This window comes from Rhinichthys klamathensis, unplaced genomic scaffold (genome assembly GCF_029890125.1).
Source record: "Rhinichthys klamathensis goyatoka isolate OS25496 unplaced genomic scaffold, OSU_Roscu_1.1 h1tg000359l_1, whole genome shotgun sequence".
Classification (NCBI taxonomy): Eukaryota; Metazoa; Chordata; class Actinopteri; order Cypriniformes; family Leuciscidae; genus Rhinichthys; species Rhinichthys klamathensis.
Window position 1 is genome coordinate 101,166 of NW_026606868.1, and position 18,950 is coordinate 120,115.

Genomic DNA, 18,950 nt, shown 5'->3' on the forward strand with positions numbered 1-18,950 from the left:
CAGTGTTCTCTAATAGGAGCACTGGAATGAAAAATGATCTCTGTAGCATAGTAAACAAAGTCACATGGTTTCATGATTGTGTGTTGAATGCATGTATGTGGGTATGTGTACAAAATATAATCCCGGTCCTCACTTTCTGACACCCCTGTAAAAGGGTGTTTATGGTTAGAATTAGGTTAAGGTGAGGGCCATCACAGGAGTTAATTACATTTTTAAATATATTAAAATAAAAAACAATTCCTTTTAAATTGTAAAAGTAATAATTCACAATATTACTGTATTTTGACTTTGGTGAGCATAAGAGACTCCATTCAAAAACATAAAAAAACTGACCCCGAACTTTTGAATAATAAACACTATAGTGATCTTCATGATCTGTTACTTGTTTTGCGGTTAACTCAATGGAGACTGGATCAAAGCCGATGCTTTAGTGTAAATACATTGTGAAATGGCAAAGACACCGTACATAAATGCCTAGCACAAGGCAGTTCAAACAAAGCTTTCTTTGCTTGGCAGATTGATATATTGCAGAGCTCTGCATGTGACTGTGTTGTGAGAGTGTGGGAAGATGTTCAGCGATATTCCTGTGCACAAACAGTCACGTGTGGATGAAGGTGATTGATTGTGTAAACAATGCTGAATCATTCTCCAGCCTTCCTCTTCTCTGTGCGCACATCAGCATTTCACTCCGTAGGCTGTGTTTATGTGACCTGTATAGTCACCAGTGCAGTGTGTGTGATAGCTTATATAGCACAGATCAATTCAATATGGTGCTCATGGAGAAAAAACAATGACACTTCTTATAACCTTACAACCACAAAATATGTATTCCCTATCATTATGGTTGTCTACACCAGACAAACATAATTTTGTTCCTCTTTACCTTAATTAGTGTGTTTGTTTTTTTTACCGACTCTTCCCTTCTTCATTATTCGGTCCTCCATAATCATTCCATCAATAAACACTGCCACCAAGTGGCCATTAAACAAATCACCCCATCCTCCGATTCACGGCCATCAAACTCAGATTGCTTGAAACTTCCAGGCAGGTGTTTTGGAGCAGGACAGTGGCCCTCCAGGAGTGGAGTTTGACACATATGCTCTAATGTGTACCCTTTTATATTTCAACTTGATGAGTTCAACACGCACATTCATTTCAGAGTGTAAATTTAGTTTATACTCTTAATGGAAATACTTGAATTTGAATCATGAATCCTATTCGAAATGTTCACCTTTATTGGGAATGCACGACAACCCAGATTCAGATCCTGAAAGAGGCACTTACTGTGGTTTGTGTGGTTGTGCTTTGGCATGGCTTTAATCCCCGTCTGACCCCGTAAACCGTTGGCAAAGTATCCAGACAGAATAATGCTGTAGAAAGTATAATGAATCCACTGTATGTGATCGGTAGCGAAACCTGATACACTCAGCACTCAACACTCAGCTCAAATCACCTGCTAACCGCAGACTTCCTCGAGATGGAGTGTAATATTTTCTTTGTGAATGATTAAATTATTGTATTTTAGTTGTGATAACAGCCATAATTCAAACTTAATAAAAAAGCCACACTCTACATTTACAGGTTAAGTAACAAAATATAATGTAAATATTATATAATTTCATTACATTTTATTTTTATTATACTTTTTAAAATGTTTTATTTTTTATATAATCAAAAGATAAAATATTTTAAACATTAAATATATATATATTTTTTTTTTATGTGTGTTTTGTGTGTCTGTGCAGGGGCCTGGTTGAAGAGCAGTCTGGGATATATCCAGAGAGAGGGGAAACAGTTAACTCTCACATATATTGCCCCTCAGCTTGGCTACTGGGTCGCAGCCATGTCTCCCATAAACACAGGTATCAATTCCTGGCCATTTTTCCAGATTTCTCATCTTTGTTTAGTTGACTCTGCATTCTTTGAGCCTTTTGAATGGCCATTAATGCAGAGAGCAGCCTGACGGGCAGACATACAAGTGCTTTGTGGCAGACAGTTATTGACTTCTGTAGTTGCTTGCACGTTCACTGTGCTATTCATATCCACCAGCTGAGAGAATAATGTCATTACGTGGGGGTGGGGGTCAGTTTAGTGAACATTCAGCATGAAAATAATGGTTATAGGAAATCTCTACTGTTGAAAAGTGTTATTGATGGATAGTATACAGAAAAGTGGACAACAGTGAAAATGTGAGTAGGATGGATGGATTCCTCTATGCTGAACACCATGTATGTTCTGTTGTAGGTCCAGTGGTGGCAAAGGACATTAGTACTTATCACACAGTCTTCCTGCTGGCCATATTAGGAGGCATGGCCCTGATACTGCTCTTCCTGCTATGCCTGCTCCTCTACTATTGCAGGTCTGTCTTCTTTTGACTGAGTAAAAAAATTAAAATTCACATTGATCACAGAGAACAAATCTCAAAATTTTGATGTATAGATGAAAAGTCAAGATTGTTTACAATGTATGAGTGTACAATGAGTGTTATTTGTTTAACAAGTGTGTTGATGTTTAGTGACCTCAGTAGTCAAGAGGAAAATTAAGATCTTCCCCTAGTATTTATGATGGTTCAACAAGTTTCTGTACTTTCAGGAGGAAGTGTGCGCGCTTACGGCCTGTCCACAGGAAGTTTACTCTATCCTCAGCTTTGGATGGCTCTAAACGAGACCAGGCTACTTCCATGTCCCACCTGAACCTCATCAGTGAGACTCACCTAGACCACAGTGGGGCGGAGCCGGACATGCACACGCCTATGCTTAAACCCACCCCCTACGACTCCTCCACCAATGAGCTTGCAGCTTCGCATGGCGAGCTCCGTAGCCGGGGATCCAACCACTACAAACACTCAGTGGAGATATTTCCCCTCAAATCAGCTTGTTCAAACACTCCCTCCGAGGGTTACGATTCCTCTGCGGGACGCGGGGATTATCGGCGAAGCTATACGTCCATCACGACTTCATCCGTCCATCCCCTCCACATGTCCGTCTCGTCTTCATCTCCCCATCCGTTGCATCACACCACCTCTGCGGGACGTGTATCTTCGGAGAGTAAATCGAGCCTGCGAGATCCCCGTCTCTCTCCTGTTTCAGCCGCATCCACAAGTCCCGCCGGATCCCCAGAGCGGGAACAAGGAATCGAGCGGCGGGCGGCAGACTACATGCTGTCCCGCTCCGTAGACCATCTGGAGCGTCCCACCCCGCTTCCCCGACATGGAGCCCTGCTCTGCTGCACCTCCGAATTGCAAATCAACCAAGGTGAAGAGATGTATCGCAAGGCTCGGCCCACTCTCGTTATTCCCGCCCACTACATGCGACTTCCAGGGACGCACCCTCTGTCGGGCCAGGCGCTGCTTTTGCAGTCGGACGAACAGAGTGAATTGGAAAGCATTCAGGCAGAGCTCAGCGCGAGTCATCAGCCCCAGTGCCAAGTCCCGCACACATGGGGCAAAGGAGAGCAAGAAGGAGGGCCACAAGGGAAGGGGGACAACCGAGGCGGAGGAGCAGAGGAGTGGACACTGCAGACGGCTGCTGTTCCCGGCGATCTCTCCATCCCCAACTCTCTCAGTCAAGCGGGCCTGGATGTAGTGCAGATGAACGGTGAAGATCAGCTTCTGGCTGAAAAGACTTTGATGGCGCTCAGGGGAGGAAAGCCACTCCCACACCCCAGAGCTTGGTTCGTGTCACTGGACGGCCGCTCCAACGCGCACATCCGCCATTCCTACATCGACTTGCAAAGGGCAGGATGCAACAGCAGTTGTGTCGGAAGCAATGACGCCAGTCTGGACTCTGGGGTTGATATGAGCGATGTCACACCGGGGCGGCGTGTTCGTGATAAAGTCAGGGTTAAAACTAAAGCTGCGGCTCAGCCCACAGTGCCTGTTGAATACACGCCACTTGTATTTGTAGAGGATTCAAATGTTAATGCAGAGAGCAGCGGAAGCCCCACACCAGTCTGCAGCCCAGAAGAACACTCTCTAGGGGGTTTGTTGCAGGAAAAAGAGAGGGAGGAGGAAGACGAAGGGACTTTGTCACCCCCGACGCCTCCACCTGAGCTTCCTTCACCACCTCCTTTCCCTGATCCTGTGGTTGAGACAGCAGAGGAGACGGGGACTGATAGTGAGGTTTTTAGGACTGAGGAGACTCAAATGCACACGAGTAGCAGCCGGCCAGACAACCTGATGGTGCCTGACGAAGGCGGTGAAGACGAGAACAAGAAAAGTCCGTGGCAAAAAAGAGAGGAGCGACCACTACTGGCCTTAAACCTAAAATGACACGTCTTTTAAAGGGATAGTTCACCCAAAAAAGGAAAATTCATCATTTACTCTCACTCATGTCGTTCCAAACCCATATGACTTTTTCTTTCTTCACAAACTTAAATGTCTGTTTGTCCGTACAGTGAAAGTCGGTGAAAACAGTTGAAACATTATTCAAAATAGTGTACTTTTCTCCTGCGGAACATAAAAAGTTATATAGGTATAACAGGTTGAGGGTGCGTAAATGACAGAAGTTTCGGTAACACTTTATTTTACAGTGTCCTTGTTACTTATGTTACATTTACTTACCATAGTAATAACAGTAAATTATGCATAATTAGCCAAGGCAAGTTTATTTATATAGCACATTTCATACACAATGGTAATTCGAAGTGCTTTACATAGAAGAAATTAAAAAATCAAAAGAAATAACAATAATTAAAACAGTTTAGAATAAAGAAATTAAAATAATCAAAAGAAATAATAATAATTAAAACAGTTTAGAATAAAAAATAATATATATATATATATATATATATATATATATATATATAATACTGTAAAAACAGTCAGACGAACAGTGGCACAGTGCTCATTCAGTAAATGCATAGCTAAACAGATGTGTTTTGAGTCTGGATTTGAATGTGACTACTGTAGGAACACATCTGATCTCCTCTGGAAGCTGGTTCCAGCTGCGGCTGGCATAGTAGCTAAAAGCAGACTCTCCTTGCTTAGAGTGAACCCTTGGTATTTCTAGCTGATGTGATCCTAATGATCTGAGTGATCTGTTAGGTTTATATTCAGTGAGCATATCTGCAATGTATTTGGGTCCTGGGCCATTAAATGATTTATATACCAGTAATAATACTTTAAAATCAATCCTAAATGTAACTGGGAGCCAGTGTAAAGACCTGAGGACTGGTGTGATATGTTCATATTTTCTGGTCCTGCTCAGAATCCTGGCAGCAGCGTTCTGTATGAGCTGCAACTGTCTTATGGTCTTTTTAGGAAGGCCAGTGAGGAGTCCATTACAATAATCCACCCTGCTGGTGATAAAAGCATGCACAAGTTTCTCTAAGTCTTGACTGGAAAAAAAGCATCTAATTCTTGAAATATTTTTCAGATGATAGTATGCTGATTTAGTTATTGCTTTGACATGACTACTGAAACTACGGTCTGACTCTAGAGACACACCAAGATTCCTGACTTGATTTTTAGTTGTTAGACCCCTAGCGTCAAGGTATGCATTCACCTTGAGAACTTCATCTTTGTTTCCAAACGCAATGACTTCAGTTTTGTCTTTGTTTAACTAAAGAAAGTTTTGGCACATCCAACTGTTTACTTCATCAATGCATTGGCACAGGGAGTCAATGAGGCTGTAGTCGTTAGGCGATAGGGCTAAGTAGTAATTACATGCAAATAACCCTCAACCAAACCCTAATCCTACCCTAACCCTATAGTAAGTTCATGTAGTTAATTAATATTACTCAGTACTTAAATATATAATTACACTGTAACAATGACACCTTAAAATAAAGTGTAACCGAAGTTTATTTTTTCTTCTTTTTTTGGTGAACTGTCCCTTTAAGTGGTCCCTTGCTGGACTGTTGAATGGAGTTGCCTTATGAGTGCAGGTCTGTGCGTAGCTATTTGCCTGTGGCAATGAAAGCCAAAAAGCCATAGCACAAATAATTATTGGAGCTGCTCTGCCTCATGACTGAATGAGGAAGAACAAACTCAAGTTCCCAAGCAAAAACACCCTTAAATACCACCAATCTAATGCACAAATGCTATGGCTTTCCAGACATACACTTTCAGCAAAAAATATTGCAAGCCATTGTAATGATGGGTTAAATGTTGTTTAAGCTTTATGAGATGCTGCTGTTTTTGAGCAATATGACGTCTAGTGGCAACATATGTACACTGCAACTATACCACTAAGTGTTTCCCAGCACTTATTTTTGAACATTTTATGGGATGACCGGTGGAATGTCTTCCACATTTTAATGGATTAAAACACATAAAACCACTATAATGGGATCTACAATCTAAATCTCACCCATTTTTATTTTTATTGGTATCATGCATTCATGAGTAGAATACAGCTGAAGCTTTGTGAAACCAAATAAGTTTACATAATGCACCATTTGTTTCAGTTAATCAGTCATTTTGGCTTTGGTGTTGAGCACAGATTTTCAAATGTGTGTTTCTTTTGACTTTAGGATTACAGTAGAACTTTTGCCAACATTGCTAGTGGACTTCAGAGAAGCAGACCCACCTGTAAAATAAAATAAAACACTATGCATTGCTTTAAACTGAAGGATCGTGTAGCTTTAGATTCCTCTTCTTTTTTTTTATATTCTTTTTTTTTTAACCACTTTATTTTAATTCCAATGTATGTTGTTTTGTTATAATTATTTTGGTTTGGATGCTTTATGGTTTGGATATTATCTTAGTGTGTGAGTGAACTGGACGGCACGTTCAGACGAGGGCTGGATTCAAACGCTCACTCACATAAACAGCCACCAGCTTTTCTTTCCCAAACTGTCAGTTTTCTCTTAAGTGCCTTTTTAGTTATCATTTATATCCATCATTAGATTTCCTTTTCCTCTCAACCATTATCAGTTTGTGTCATATATATAATTTGATGTTTTTCACAATATATTGACCGTCCTTTGATCTCAATGTATGTGTGTTAAGTGTTTTAATGTTGTATCTGGATGTACAGTGGGGTCCAAAAGTCTGAAACCACACTGAAGATTTTGACCAAATTAAAACAATAAGTAGTGGACGTATTTAAAATTCGATATAGGTCACTAATCAAATATGCAAATGCATTTTTGCAACTCGAGTGCTGCTGTCATTGAAGCAAAAAGTGGAGACTCCAAATATTTTTTTCAATACTTTACTCACCTTGTTATACTGACATTATTTGTCATGATTTAAATAAAAAAAAAAATGTTTAATAATTTTCTCTAGTAGTCTTGGACTGTTGGATGCCACTGTGTTCAGTGCATTTTATGAATCTGCTCTATCCTTTTTTTTCTTGCCTTGTATGTATGTACATATTCATTCACCCAGTTGATTATGCTCATGCGAGTGTGTTGCTCTATTTCCGTGTGTTGTAGACATACTATGCGGTGTGTGTGTATGTACTGATGTAGGACTGAAAGCAATGTATCATTATTTGAAAGCTGTTGAAGGTCTGATATGTTGCCTGGGTAACCACTTGGTAAGAACCCTTGTGTCATTTGGCTCTTCAGCAATCTTCTTTGAATGTCTGGACTGGTTGCTTGTATTATAATTCAGGCCTATTATCCCAATAAAGCCAAAAAACCAAATCAACACTAATTGAACATTATTTTTCAACATATATCTAATTCTGATGGAATACAATTAAACGCTAGAACCATCTAGGTCACGTTATGATGAATCAAGTGGCCCAACAACACCTGTGACAGATTCCAGACTGACTGCACTGGATGATGTTAAAGGTGTATATATATATAAATGACTTTATATACACATACACAGTACCGTTCAAAAGTTTGGAAGCATTACAATTTCTCTTACACTCACCAAAGCTGCTATTTAATAAAAAATACAGTAAAAACAGTAATATTGTGAAATATTATTACAATTTAAAATAACTGTTTTCTATGTTAATATATTTAAAAATGTAATTTATTCCTGTGATGGCAAAGCTGAACTTTCATCAGCCATTACTCCAGTCTTTAGTGTCACATGATCCTTTAGAAAGAATTCTAATAGGCTGATTTGCTGCTTTTTGTAGAAATGGTGATACTTTTTTGCAGGACTCTTTCATGAATAGAACATTCAATGAACAGCATTTATTTGCATAAATTAAATTTATTAAAGAATTGAAATGGAAATCTTTTGTAACATACATTTCCCTCACAACATTATAGATTTATTCAATGTTTTTATCTTAACACAAATGTTTGTATGGCATCACAAAAATGTTTAACTGCAACGTTTTCAACATTGATCATAAGACGAAATGTTTCTTGAGCAGCAAATCTTCATCATAATGATTTGTGCAGGATCATGTGACACTGAAGACTGGAGTAATGATGCTGAAAATTCAGCTTTTCCATCATTTAAATTACATATTTTAATTTATTAAAATAGGAAACAATTATTTTTAATTGTAATAATATTTCACAATATTACTGTTTTTGCTGTATTTTTTATTAAATAAGTGCAGCATTGTGTGAGCATAAGAGCTTTCTTTCAAAAACATTAAACAATTTTGAAGTTTCCAAACTTTTGACATGCACTGTGAGTGTATATATATATATAAGCTATTTAGCTTCTAAGTTGTTAAACAAGTAACAACATTGCAAAGAACCACTCACAAAATGTATATTCAACTCACATTGAGTTAAATGTATTTCTTTTTTCATTTATGGCACACACCATTTTTTTAAATGGAATATTTTATCAATTTTAATTACAAGCTGTTGTTTTACTTTGCTTTTTACTTACTTTTAATGAGTACTTGCAGAAAAATTCCATTGTGAACAAATACCACTTTTTTATATTATACATTTTGTCACATAAAGCTGATTTTGGGTTAGGATAAGCAATATTACCCTATCATATAATAATATACAATTTCACAATAATAATGATGACATTCGATTCACGTTTTATTTCAGAGGCATAATTGCACCATAATTAAAGTTGTCACGTTCTTCTTTACAACTTCCTTTAGTCCAAGCAAACAGTATGTATAATTTAAAAAAATCATTTTTATGATAAATACAATATGATAATACATTTTTAATACAATTAATGGACCCTAAACCGATTATCACGTTAGCCTGTCCTCGTCTCCATTTCCACTCTCACGAGCTGTTAGTGGCAGTAATCGGTAGACGGTGCTGTTTTCCGTGGTTTTTATTAAGTAGTTCTGTCGTGAGGATTTGCAGCAGATTCATCCATGATGGCGGAGGACAGCGAGTCCGCGGCCAGCCAGCAGAGCCTGGAGCTGGACGACCAGGACACCTGCGGCATCGACGGAGACAACGAGGAGGAAAATGAGCACATGCAGGGGTGAGCACGCGCTGGAGAGCCGCGAGGATTAGCCTCCGCAAGCCGTTACCGTTTAACTGCTACAGAGATGTAAACAAACGGCTAGCTTAGCAACCAGGTATCCAGGAGCAGAATTACTGTATTTCAAACCAGTCTGCTAACATAATAGCTCGTTAGTTGTGTAATGGATAGCGCTATATATAAACATTTAAAATAGCAGAGATAAATGTCAATATTTACTTTATGCAGCGTTTGAATCAAAGTAGTTAGCTCTAGCTAGCTAGATATTAATGTCAGACAAGTCCTCCAGTATCTTCTTCACTATATTTCTGAACATTTGTTAGTCTGTGTGGTTTTTAAGTCGCCACTGTTCATATTTACACAATGGCAGTGGAAATCATGCGCCTGGTTTCATTAGTGTGTTTTCATCTCTGAACAATACGAACACGCTTGATCCTCTTTATGAGCTGAGCAGCAGCATTGCAGTCGAGCATCTTTGTCAGCTCAAGGACCGAGGGTGATGATAACGGGTCTGTTGTTGTCAGGCAGACTAACATCCTTCAGGAAGCCCCATAAAGTTGGACCTGCTTTCATGAACAGACTGATACTTGTGTTTAGGTTTTTTTTTCTCTGACACTCACCCTCCAGGCTATTGTTATAGCACACATGACACTTTCACCTGTCATGCTCGTCTTTGAATCTTAGAAACGGTTGTATGCATTGTTAGTAAGGTTTATCTGGCATTTGAAAGGTGTTATTTTGTTAAGGAGTCCTGGGGGTGATCTTGGTGCAAAGAAGAAAAAGAAGAAACAGAAGAGAAAGAAGGAGAAGCCAAGCTCAGGAGGAACCAAGTCTGACTCTGCCTCTGATTCTCAGGAGATCAAGGTTTCTGCTTTGTATAATGCACTGACTTTGTAATGTTGTCAAAAGGTTGTTTTATTAAAAATAAAAATCTGATTTCACTCTATTCCTGTCACAGAACCCTGCCATTCCCATGCAGAAACTGCAGGACATTCAGAGAGCTATGGAGCTCCTGTCCACCTGTCAAGGTCCAGCCAAAAACATAGATGAGGCCACAAAGCACAAGTACCAGTTCTGGGACACTCAACCCGTGCCCAAACTCAGTGAGTCATACGTCACCTTTGCACGTGTTTGATTGCAACATTGCAAATGTAAGCAACTTGGCAAACTCAAAACAGAACAGAATCTTACATTAAGCCTTAAAAACAGTGTTGTATTCAACAAACAAATCAACTTGAACTTCAGCATCACGAATGAAAGCACAAGCACAAGATGTCTAGTTACACAATCATTCAAAAGTTTGGGGTTGATAAGTTCTTTCTTCTTCTTTTTTTAAATAAGTCTCTTATCCTTCCTTACCAAGGCTGCTTTTATTTGATCAAAAATACAGGTTGTATTGTGGAATATTACAATTTAAAATTACTTTTCTATTTGAATATACCCCTGGTTTAATGATTAATTTAAAATTAAAATAATCAAACGAAAAACTTACTAATAAAAGCTGAAATTATTTGTTTACCTGCATGTCATGTGACCATTAACCAACTTCACAGAACCATAAACGTGTGAATGTGTTTTTGAATTATTGAAATATTAACTTAAAAATCTCTGGGGGTACTTCAAGAAAATATTTTAGGTCAAAGGTTATGGCTGACAAAAAATTTGGAAATCCCTGCTTTGTCATTATATTATTTCTACATGGATAAGCAACACTGAAAGACTTAGGCTGCATTTACACTGGCACAAAAATCTGATTTTTTACTCTCATCTGAAACGGATTGGCATTTGTTGCACATATGTAAACACAAAAATCTGATACATATGCGATATCTGGACATCTGACCTACGTCTAAACACATATATCCGATTCCCCTTGGAATTCCAAGCCACCACAAGGCGACGGCAACACATTGGGCCACAAAGATGGCTTTTTAATGCCGTATTACGAAGCAGGCGTGCCTGTATGCGCTCACACTAAAACTCACATCTTTGAATTTATTCAAATAAATAAAATAAAAATCGTACAGCACTACTAAAATTACAAAATTACCCTTATTTTCTTGTCTATATCCATTCAGTCAGATTTCGCATTGCAAACATCCATGACAGCTTTTAACTTATCCAGTCTGGCAAATAATCATGGCCTGAATTATAAAATTGGCCTGAACTATCAAATTTAATTATTTAAAATCTGAATTAAAAAATAATTTTAGTTCAAGCCATTCAAAAATCGAGGGTCAACCATGTTGCATAGTAAAGCGATCACCAACAGAATCATTTTGGGCGGGGATTAATGTAAACTCAGATATCGGATACCAGTCAGGTCTAAAGTGAATCGGAAAAAATCGGATATGGTCAGAAGATCAGATCTGTGCATTAAGACTTGCAGTGTAAACACAGCCTTAAAGAGCTCCCTCTGTTTTTTGCAGATGAGGTGGTGACTACTCATGGACCAATTGAGCCAGATAAAGAAAATATCAGACAAGAGCCATATTCCCTCCCACAGGGCTTTATGTGGGACACACTGGACCTTAGCAATGCTGAAGTGGTACGTGCATGTGTGAAATGACTGACTGAATGTCAGTGTATAAAGTGTGTATACTGTGCTTTTGCTATTCATTGAGATATAAAATAGTCCTATGCATACAACATCATCATAATTTCTCTTTTCTGCCTTGTAGTTAAAGGAATTATACACTTTGCTGAATGAAAATTATGTTGAGGATGATGACAACATGTTTAGATTTGACTATTCTCCTAACTTTCTGAAATGGTAAGTGATTGTTTGATGGTTTGCCTTATATTCTGCCCATCTGAGATGATGCCTTTAATGTAATGCTTTGCTGCAAGTGTAATGTTGGTCTCTCACTGTAAGGGCGTTACGTCCGCCGGGTTGGCTGCCCCAGTGGCACTGTGGTGTCAGGGTCTCATCCAATAAGAAGCTGGTTGGGTTCATCAGTGCCATTCCTGCAGACATCCACATCTATGACACGTGAGTATGTTACCACATGACATCAATGCCTGCGCTAGAAGCAACTTTGAAACCATTTCTGTTTGTAAATTCTGGGAGTTGTTCATTGTTCCAAACCACACTAGAGCACTAATTCTCTTTGCATCCAAAGGTTGAAGAGGATGGTGGAGATTAACTTCCTGTGTGTGCATAAAAAATTGCGCTCAAAGCGTGTCGCTCCTGTACTAATCCGAGAGATCACGCGGCGGGTCAATTTAGAGGGAATTTTCCAAGCTGTGTACACTGCTGGTGTTGTTCTGCCCAAACCTGTTTCTACATGCAGGTACCAAATCCAGCTGGATTCCTACAACACTAAATAATCCATTTATGTGAATTGCTCTCATTTGAGTTATTAGAAGCACATCTGTGAGTTTGAACCTGTTTATATCTTTATCTTTACAGATACTGGCATCGCTCTCTCAACCCCAGGAAGCTTGTGGAGGTTAAGTTTTCCCACCTCAGCAGAAACATGACACTACAACGGACAATGAAGCTCTACAGATTACCTGATGTAAACTTCTTTGTCATTTCAAAATATTATTCAAGAAGAACACTAATGGAAAGTCCATCTAGAAATGAAAGTTGTTCCAAACCCATATGCTTTTTTTTTCCCTTTAAATGTTATTCTCTGATTTCGTTCTGTATTTTTTTTTAGAGCACTCGTACCCCTGGTTTGAGGTCGATGGGAGAGGGGGATTTGAAGCAGGTGACAGCATTGCTGCAGAAATACCTGAGCCGGTTCCACTTGGGCCCTGTCATGGGGGAAGAGGAAGTGAAGCACTGGTTCCTACCGCAGGAGAACATCATTGACACTTATGTAGTCGAGGTACCAGCTGGAACATTCATCTCTACGTGCTGCTGTTCACAATTTAGTACTCTGCTTTAACTTCATATTCTTGTACTAACTCTGCTTCCTTCAAAGGGTTCTGATGGGATGCTAACAGACTTCATCAGTTTCTACACCCTGCCATCTACAGTGATGCATCATCCACTGCACAAAAGTCTGAAGGCCGCTTATTCCTTTTACAATGTCCATACAGAGACGCCGCTCATAGACCTGATGAATGATGCTCTTATCCTAGCCAAACTGGTATGATCACAACACGACGAAACCTCAGAACACAGATGAGTTTGTAAAGTTATTTGATTGTGTTCTTAATGGACGATTACTAATGATTTGTTGTTCAATTGTGGCTTCATATATTCTAATTCTTATTCCCTTTGTTTTCCGGGTTGTTTCGGGGCAACAGAAAGGTTTTGATGTTTTTAATGCGCTGGATCTAATGGACAATAAGACTTTCTTGGAAAAGCTCAAGTTTGGGATTGGTGATGGTAACCTGCAGTATTACCTGTACAACTGGAAATGCCCTCCCATGGACCCAGAGAAAGTAAGATTTGATATAATTTTTTTTTGTTATTATTATATTTTAAAGGGGTCATGACTTTTTTTTATGTTCCTTGAGGTTTTCTTGTAATAATATAAATTTTTATAAATTAAATTTGAGAAGTTAATTTAAAAATATATTTAAAAACATGCGGGAAATTATTTTTAACCTTCGTTCTGGCCCTCTGTCTGAAATGATCCGTTTTTAAGGGGCGGCTCCTTTAAGGCTTGCCAGTAAATGCCCACTGTTATGATTGGCTAACGCCATTGCATAGGAAACAGTCCACTCACTATTGCATGTGAGTAAAAGTTTTGAAAACATTATCTATATAAAACTCATTTACAGACAAAATATTATGAAATCATTTACTTGCGGTTTGTGTTGCAGCTGCTGTCAGATCCAATACAGTTGGCTGCTTCATCTTTCAACAAAAGTTTCTTTGTGAACTCTCCATTACACTGTGCCTTACAAAACAAAATACTCAGAACAAACCTATAATCCTCCGATGCGATCCAGGGCGCCATTTAAATAAACTATCCACTTGTTTCCGACGCTGGGATCCTTCTGAAGTCTGTACAGAGACTCAAAAGAGCTGTTTAAACTGGACGCATCAAAGTGAACGTTCTTTCACTCTTCCATTTATCCTGTTGTCAACAGACTCAAGCGCGTGGAGTAGCCTATGTCAGAAACTGAACTCGCATCTGTATATTGTATTCGGTATAGATGGCATCAGTAATTATAGTAGGTTCTGTTTGCTTTTGAAGTGATACAGTTCTCACACCCAGTGTAGGGAAATGTCAGCCGCTTAGTGATTTAATGCCGCGGGGCGGGGCCTATGGTGCGATGATGTATAACTATTCGTCAATGTCTTGCTCTGGAGTTTGTATGCAAATTTATTTGCCCATGTGACGCCAGATCCCGCAATATCAAAACAAGCCGTTTTGGAGCTTTAAATGCTTTGTTTATAATGAGGAGGACGTTTTAAGCTAAGAAACTTGCTGCATGTTTTAATAAAGTAAAGAGACCTCATGTCAAAAGATCAAGGCAAATTTGATTTCTCATATCATGAACCATTTAAATCCCAGCTTTGATGCTTCTTAACTCTTTCTCCCACTGAATAAAACTATATATACGTATCTTTATAATATACTCAGAAACTACCTTGTAGATAAATGAAAAAAAAAAATTTCAGTGTTTTAGTGCTCCATCAGCATTTTACTGAGATTAAAATAGCCATATAAATGTTGAGAATACATGATGGTAATTAGTTGTCAGAAACATTATTGGAGTGTGTTTTAATTGGCTTCTCCATCCTCCCCAGGTTGGCCTTGTTTTACAGTAACTGGCTGCTTCGCATTGGATGCCGACTGATTCAGAGGTCCATCTCGAATTCTCAGACTTGGACGTAGTCTATATAAAGAGGAAAAACTGACATCCATTCAAAGTGAATGAGTTATGTTGTGCAGCTCTCTTAGGTCTTGTTCCAGTTATTGAGGGGTCTCCCCTCCTTTCTCTTTGTCTTTGACTCTCTTTCTGAGAATGTGAGAAACATTTATCAAGGTCAAACACATCCGCAAGCTGTATACACACACACACACATACATGTAGTGTTCGTTTATTTTCCTTAACATACAATCTGTATCCTCTCGCAGAACATGTTTAATCCCATGGTTTTTGTCTTTTTGTTCATTTTTGTATTATGAAGGAGTGTTGATACATTTGTGTGAATTAGCAAGCTGTACATTTAATGCCAGATATTTATTATGTGTTGTGAGGTTTACAACGGAACAGGAACGGGAGTCGAAATCCAAAGTCTTTTCTATGGAGCTGCCTTTGAAGTCATATACCGTTCGTATATGTTCCTGCTGTCTGTGGGAGGGGGAGCGTAAATGGTTACACGTGGAAGAATGTATTGCATTTCGAAGCACAACATTAATTTGTTTATAAAATGGCCAGTTTGTTCTGAGGTGCATTTTTTATTTAGGTTTGTGTGTCCAAAAGAAACATTTAGAATTTTCAATGTGAATTTATTTACATTTTGTTTTATGAAGGCATGATTGTCACATCTTTAGTAGCTTTTCCCACCCGTTTCTGTTCTTTACCATCTAAGTGTTTTTAAATTATAATTTTAGTAAAACAATTCTGATATTTAGAATTGTATTTAAGCTACATGTTCCATTTTATTGTTGATTTTTTTTTTATGCTGTCAGTATTCTTTGCAGTGAAACCATAACCTCGTTCAAGTGGTACATTTGCGATCAGGCCCTGGTAATTTTGCTATACTTAAGCACAAGGAGTTTTTGCTGGCTGTTCAGTTACAATCACTGGTGGGACGTAATGAAATGTGAACAACGTTATTATATAGCAGGAGTTCTTTTGTGTTACTACAGCTTATCTTGTCATGGTTTGCTTTAATGTATCTGAATCTACAATATGCTTTTAAATAAGCGCACGTTCAGACATGTTTAAAAGAAAGGAACTTCTCTCTAAGTCCCACATTTTAACCGGTGGTTTCGTTCAATAACATTCAGGGCACTTTTGTGTATGTTTTTTTCTAAGGCTTGCTGTATGAAATGAGCATGAAACTCCCCCCCCCCCCCCGTATGGTTTAAAACTTATGGGTTAAGGCGAGAACACCCAAAGTACTTGCCTTATTTCAGAGAGGTTGTTTTTTAAATGTCAAATTGTGTAGTTTTAAATGATCGGCTTTCTATTTCTGAAGACAGTATTTTTATTGAACTCCATTGCAGGTTGGAACTAATGGGAATACGTACCAGCACCATGTCAAACATGACAGTCCACCCAAATAATTAATTGTCAAAAATATACATCAAGGTATACCAGCATGGATATTTGACTGAATAAAAGCATCCAAAAACAATCCACTTGGGTCTTTTCCCTCTCCATAACCATCACGTAAACTTTTGTAAATAACTAAACACTTAAAATGTGTCCAAACAACCTAAATAGTAATCATGTAATCACTTGATAAGAACTATTGCTTTCCTTTCTTTTTCGGTTTTCTAATTTTTGTGGGATTCGGGATGGTTTTCCTCACTTTCAGAGGCTGGAGGATTAAAGGAGAGGCGTCACTGGCTTCATCCGATATATCTTCTAATTTCCTCTTCAGTCCCTTTTCTGTATCGGTGTGCCTTTCTTTGGCTTTCGGTGTTGATTCCGTCGGAATCCAATCTAAGTTGAACGGCGGAACCACGGGCGTGATCGCGCGGACCACATCATCGAACGCCTCGGCACCGCGTTTGAATCCCAGCGCCAGAACGCACTTGAGACCCAGCAGCCCCGAGAGACTATCGCTCAGACCGGGCACCTGACAGGCGGGCACCGACCTCGTATTACTCAGCGGGATTAAATGCCACGTCATGTGTTCTGGCCTGACCGAATCACACACGAGCACCAAACTCAGCTCATTCCTCTCCAAACCCTTGGTGACCTCGTTGATGCCAATTGCCAGCTGTTTCCTCACGGCCGGGTTAGTCCAGCACGGTTCGGTGGGCTTAGAGAGGGGTTGTAAATTCTCTGCGGGTTCAGGAGCTAGTTTTGGATCCTCCGTGGGATTTGATGCCTTTTTTCTTGACCTCCTTCTGCTTCCCCACTCGCGAAACCTATTGACACGTTGTTTCTGAAGCCCAATAGCGGATATTTTGTCTTTCAGCGTGTTCAGTATGAAACTCTTGTTTCTCTTTTCCCCCAGTGGTCTCCAGCTTGGTCTGTATGGGCTAATCAAAGATGTTTTCACTGGAATGGGCTTCTTTTTTTCTTTCTTCTTTGCCCCTTTCGCTGGGGTAGACATTATTTCTGGAAACCTGAGCTTTTAAGCAAAATTCAGCATCAATAATCATTAAACTTAGACTAGAGGCCTGCAAAATTACAGCAATAAAACTTTTTATATAGTATTTCATATGGACCACTACATATAATTATCATTTTATACAAACCTAATAAAACAGCCTGAAATCAAGATTTCACGGGAGGTTCACTTCCACAGCGTGTGCACATTGCTCTGCGCGCAGACATGTTGTTTTTAAAGGTCTTTTTCTGTGGTGTCACACAACGAATTGTTCAACGTTCACACTGCCATCTAGCGACGGACTTTCTGCAACGACAGAGCTGTTCAGTCATAAACCGGCTGGATATCACAGTCAGCAGGCCTTTTTTCATGTACGCAGGGGCGGATCTAGAAAAATATTTATGGGGTGGCAAGAGGGGGGCAGGAATTTTTGAGGGGTGGCAACATGGCAGAAGTATATATACTGAATTTAATCACAGTTAACACAGTTTGATGAGAAATCGTATGTATAGGCTACACACTATACTCCACAGTTAACTCCCAAGAAGCTATAAGCTGCATACCGGGTTTTCCCATAGGATTTTGGGAAATCTATGGTGAGTGCAGAGTGCACCCCTGTCCGTCTAGGGGGGATGGGGGGCATGCTCCCCCGTAAGAAAATTTTGTGCTTTTTAATGTTAAACTCATCAATCTGGTGCACTTTGAGAGTTCAAAATAAAGAGCTCCAACCCATATTCAGTGTGCAAATTGAACAAAGAAAAACTCAAAACTCTTTTTAGTTGTGATATAGTGTCTGTCTACATTACACTACTATATAATAATAGTTATAATATTATGGCCAGTCCAGCCCTGTGTGAGTATAAGGGCAGGGGTGCGTTTAACTTTTGGAGCCAAGGTGTGTCGACCTTTTTTCCCTTTTTTATATATATTATTTTGTTGAGCACCCAACAAGAATCAATTTATAGAATCAATTATATCATTTAAATACTACTAAGATCCATATTACTATCACACGAGCCAATGGCAATTAAATGCACGGATGCATAACGTTAGTCAGATTAATGAATGAAATACAACTGTTCACGAACAGAAGATTGTATTGGACTCATGCTGCATACATACGCAATGACAATTATGCCTACTGTAAATATACAGTATACAGTAAATATACGGTATAGAGTTACAACAATTAGAGTTGTTAAATAAAATACCCTGTGAACATTCACACGTTTGCTTTATGATAGGCTAAAATTTATCTCCACAAATATTAAATAATATTTTCTTAATTCTGCGTATGTATTTTTACTTACTTACATCAATTGCTCGATCAATATTATTATCACATATTTTACATTTATATTTTTAACTGTACACAAACAACTTAATATAGCTAAGTTTGTGTATATTTTACACGTA

At 38.9% G+C, this 18,950-nt stretch overlaps 3 protein-coding genes across 4 annotated transcripts in view; 2 read left to right on the top strand and 1 right to left on the bottom strand.

Annotated features, from left to right (window-relative positions):
• Positions 1–4,586, top strand: part of fam171a1 (family with sequence similarity 171 member A1) — a 29,575-nt gene extending 24,989 nt beyond the window's left edge. Inside the window, exons 6-8 of the mRNA XM_056233047.1 lie at positions 1,746–1,862; positions 2,245–2,359; positions 2,593–4,586. Coding sequence (XP_056089022.1) covers positions 1,746–1,862; positions 2,245–2,359; positions 2,593–4,270 — 1,910 coding nt within the window. The 3' untranslated portion in view covers positions 4,271–4,586. The remainder of the gene's footprint in view (positions 1–1,745; positions 1,863–2,244; positions 2,360–2,592) is intronic.
• A 4,588-nt stretch (positions 4,587–9,174) lies between these two features.
• nmt2 (N-myristoyltransferase 2) overlaps positions 9,175–18,950 on the top strand; it is a 134,265-nt gene continuing 124,489 nt past the window's right edge. The window contains exons 1-12 of one of the 2 annotated variants that reach the window (XM_056233040.1): positions 9,175–9,331; positions 10,078–10,195; positions 10,290–10,434; positions 11,761–11,879; positions 12,013–12,104; positions 12,207–12,323; positions 12,454–12,624; positions 12,744–12,852; positions 12,997–13,167; positions 13,264–13,431; positions 13,592–13,729; positions 15,048–15,090. In XM_056233040.1, the coding sequence (XP_056089015.1) occupies positions 9,219–9,331; positions 10,078–10,195; positions 10,290–10,434; positions 11,761–11,879; positions 12,013–12,104; positions 12,207–12,323; positions 12,454–12,624; positions 12,744–12,852; positions 12,997–13,167; positions 13,264–13,431; positions 13,592–13,729; positions 15,048–15,068 (1,482 nt within the window). In that variant the 5' untranslated portion in view covers positions 9,175–9,218 and the 3' untranslated portion in view covers positions 15,069–15,090. Of the gene's footprint in view, positions 9,332–10,077; positions 10,196–10,289; positions 10,435–11,760; positions 11,880–12,012; positions 12,105–12,206; positions 12,324–12,453; positions 12,625–12,743; positions 12,853–12,996; positions 13,168–13,263; positions 13,432–13,591; positions 13,730–15,047; positions 16,608–18,950 lie in introns of those variants that run through there. The other variant, XM_056233039.1, reaches the window with a different exon arrangement.
• On the bottom strand, positions 15,328–17,689 carry rpp38 (ribonuclease P/MRP 38 subunit). The gene has a single exon (XM_056233042.1). The coding sequence runs from the start codon at positions 17,535–17,537 to the stop codon at positions 16,722–16,724; it is 816 nt and encodes a 271-aa protein (XP_056089017.1). The 5' UTR covers positions 17,538–17,689; the 3' UTR covers positions 15,328–16,721.

Coding starts and splice junctions, on each gene's coding strand:
- rpp38 (XM_056233042.1), bottom strand. CDS start 17,537: ATGTCTACCCCAGCGAAAGGGGCAAAGAAGAAAGAAAAAAAGAAGCCC.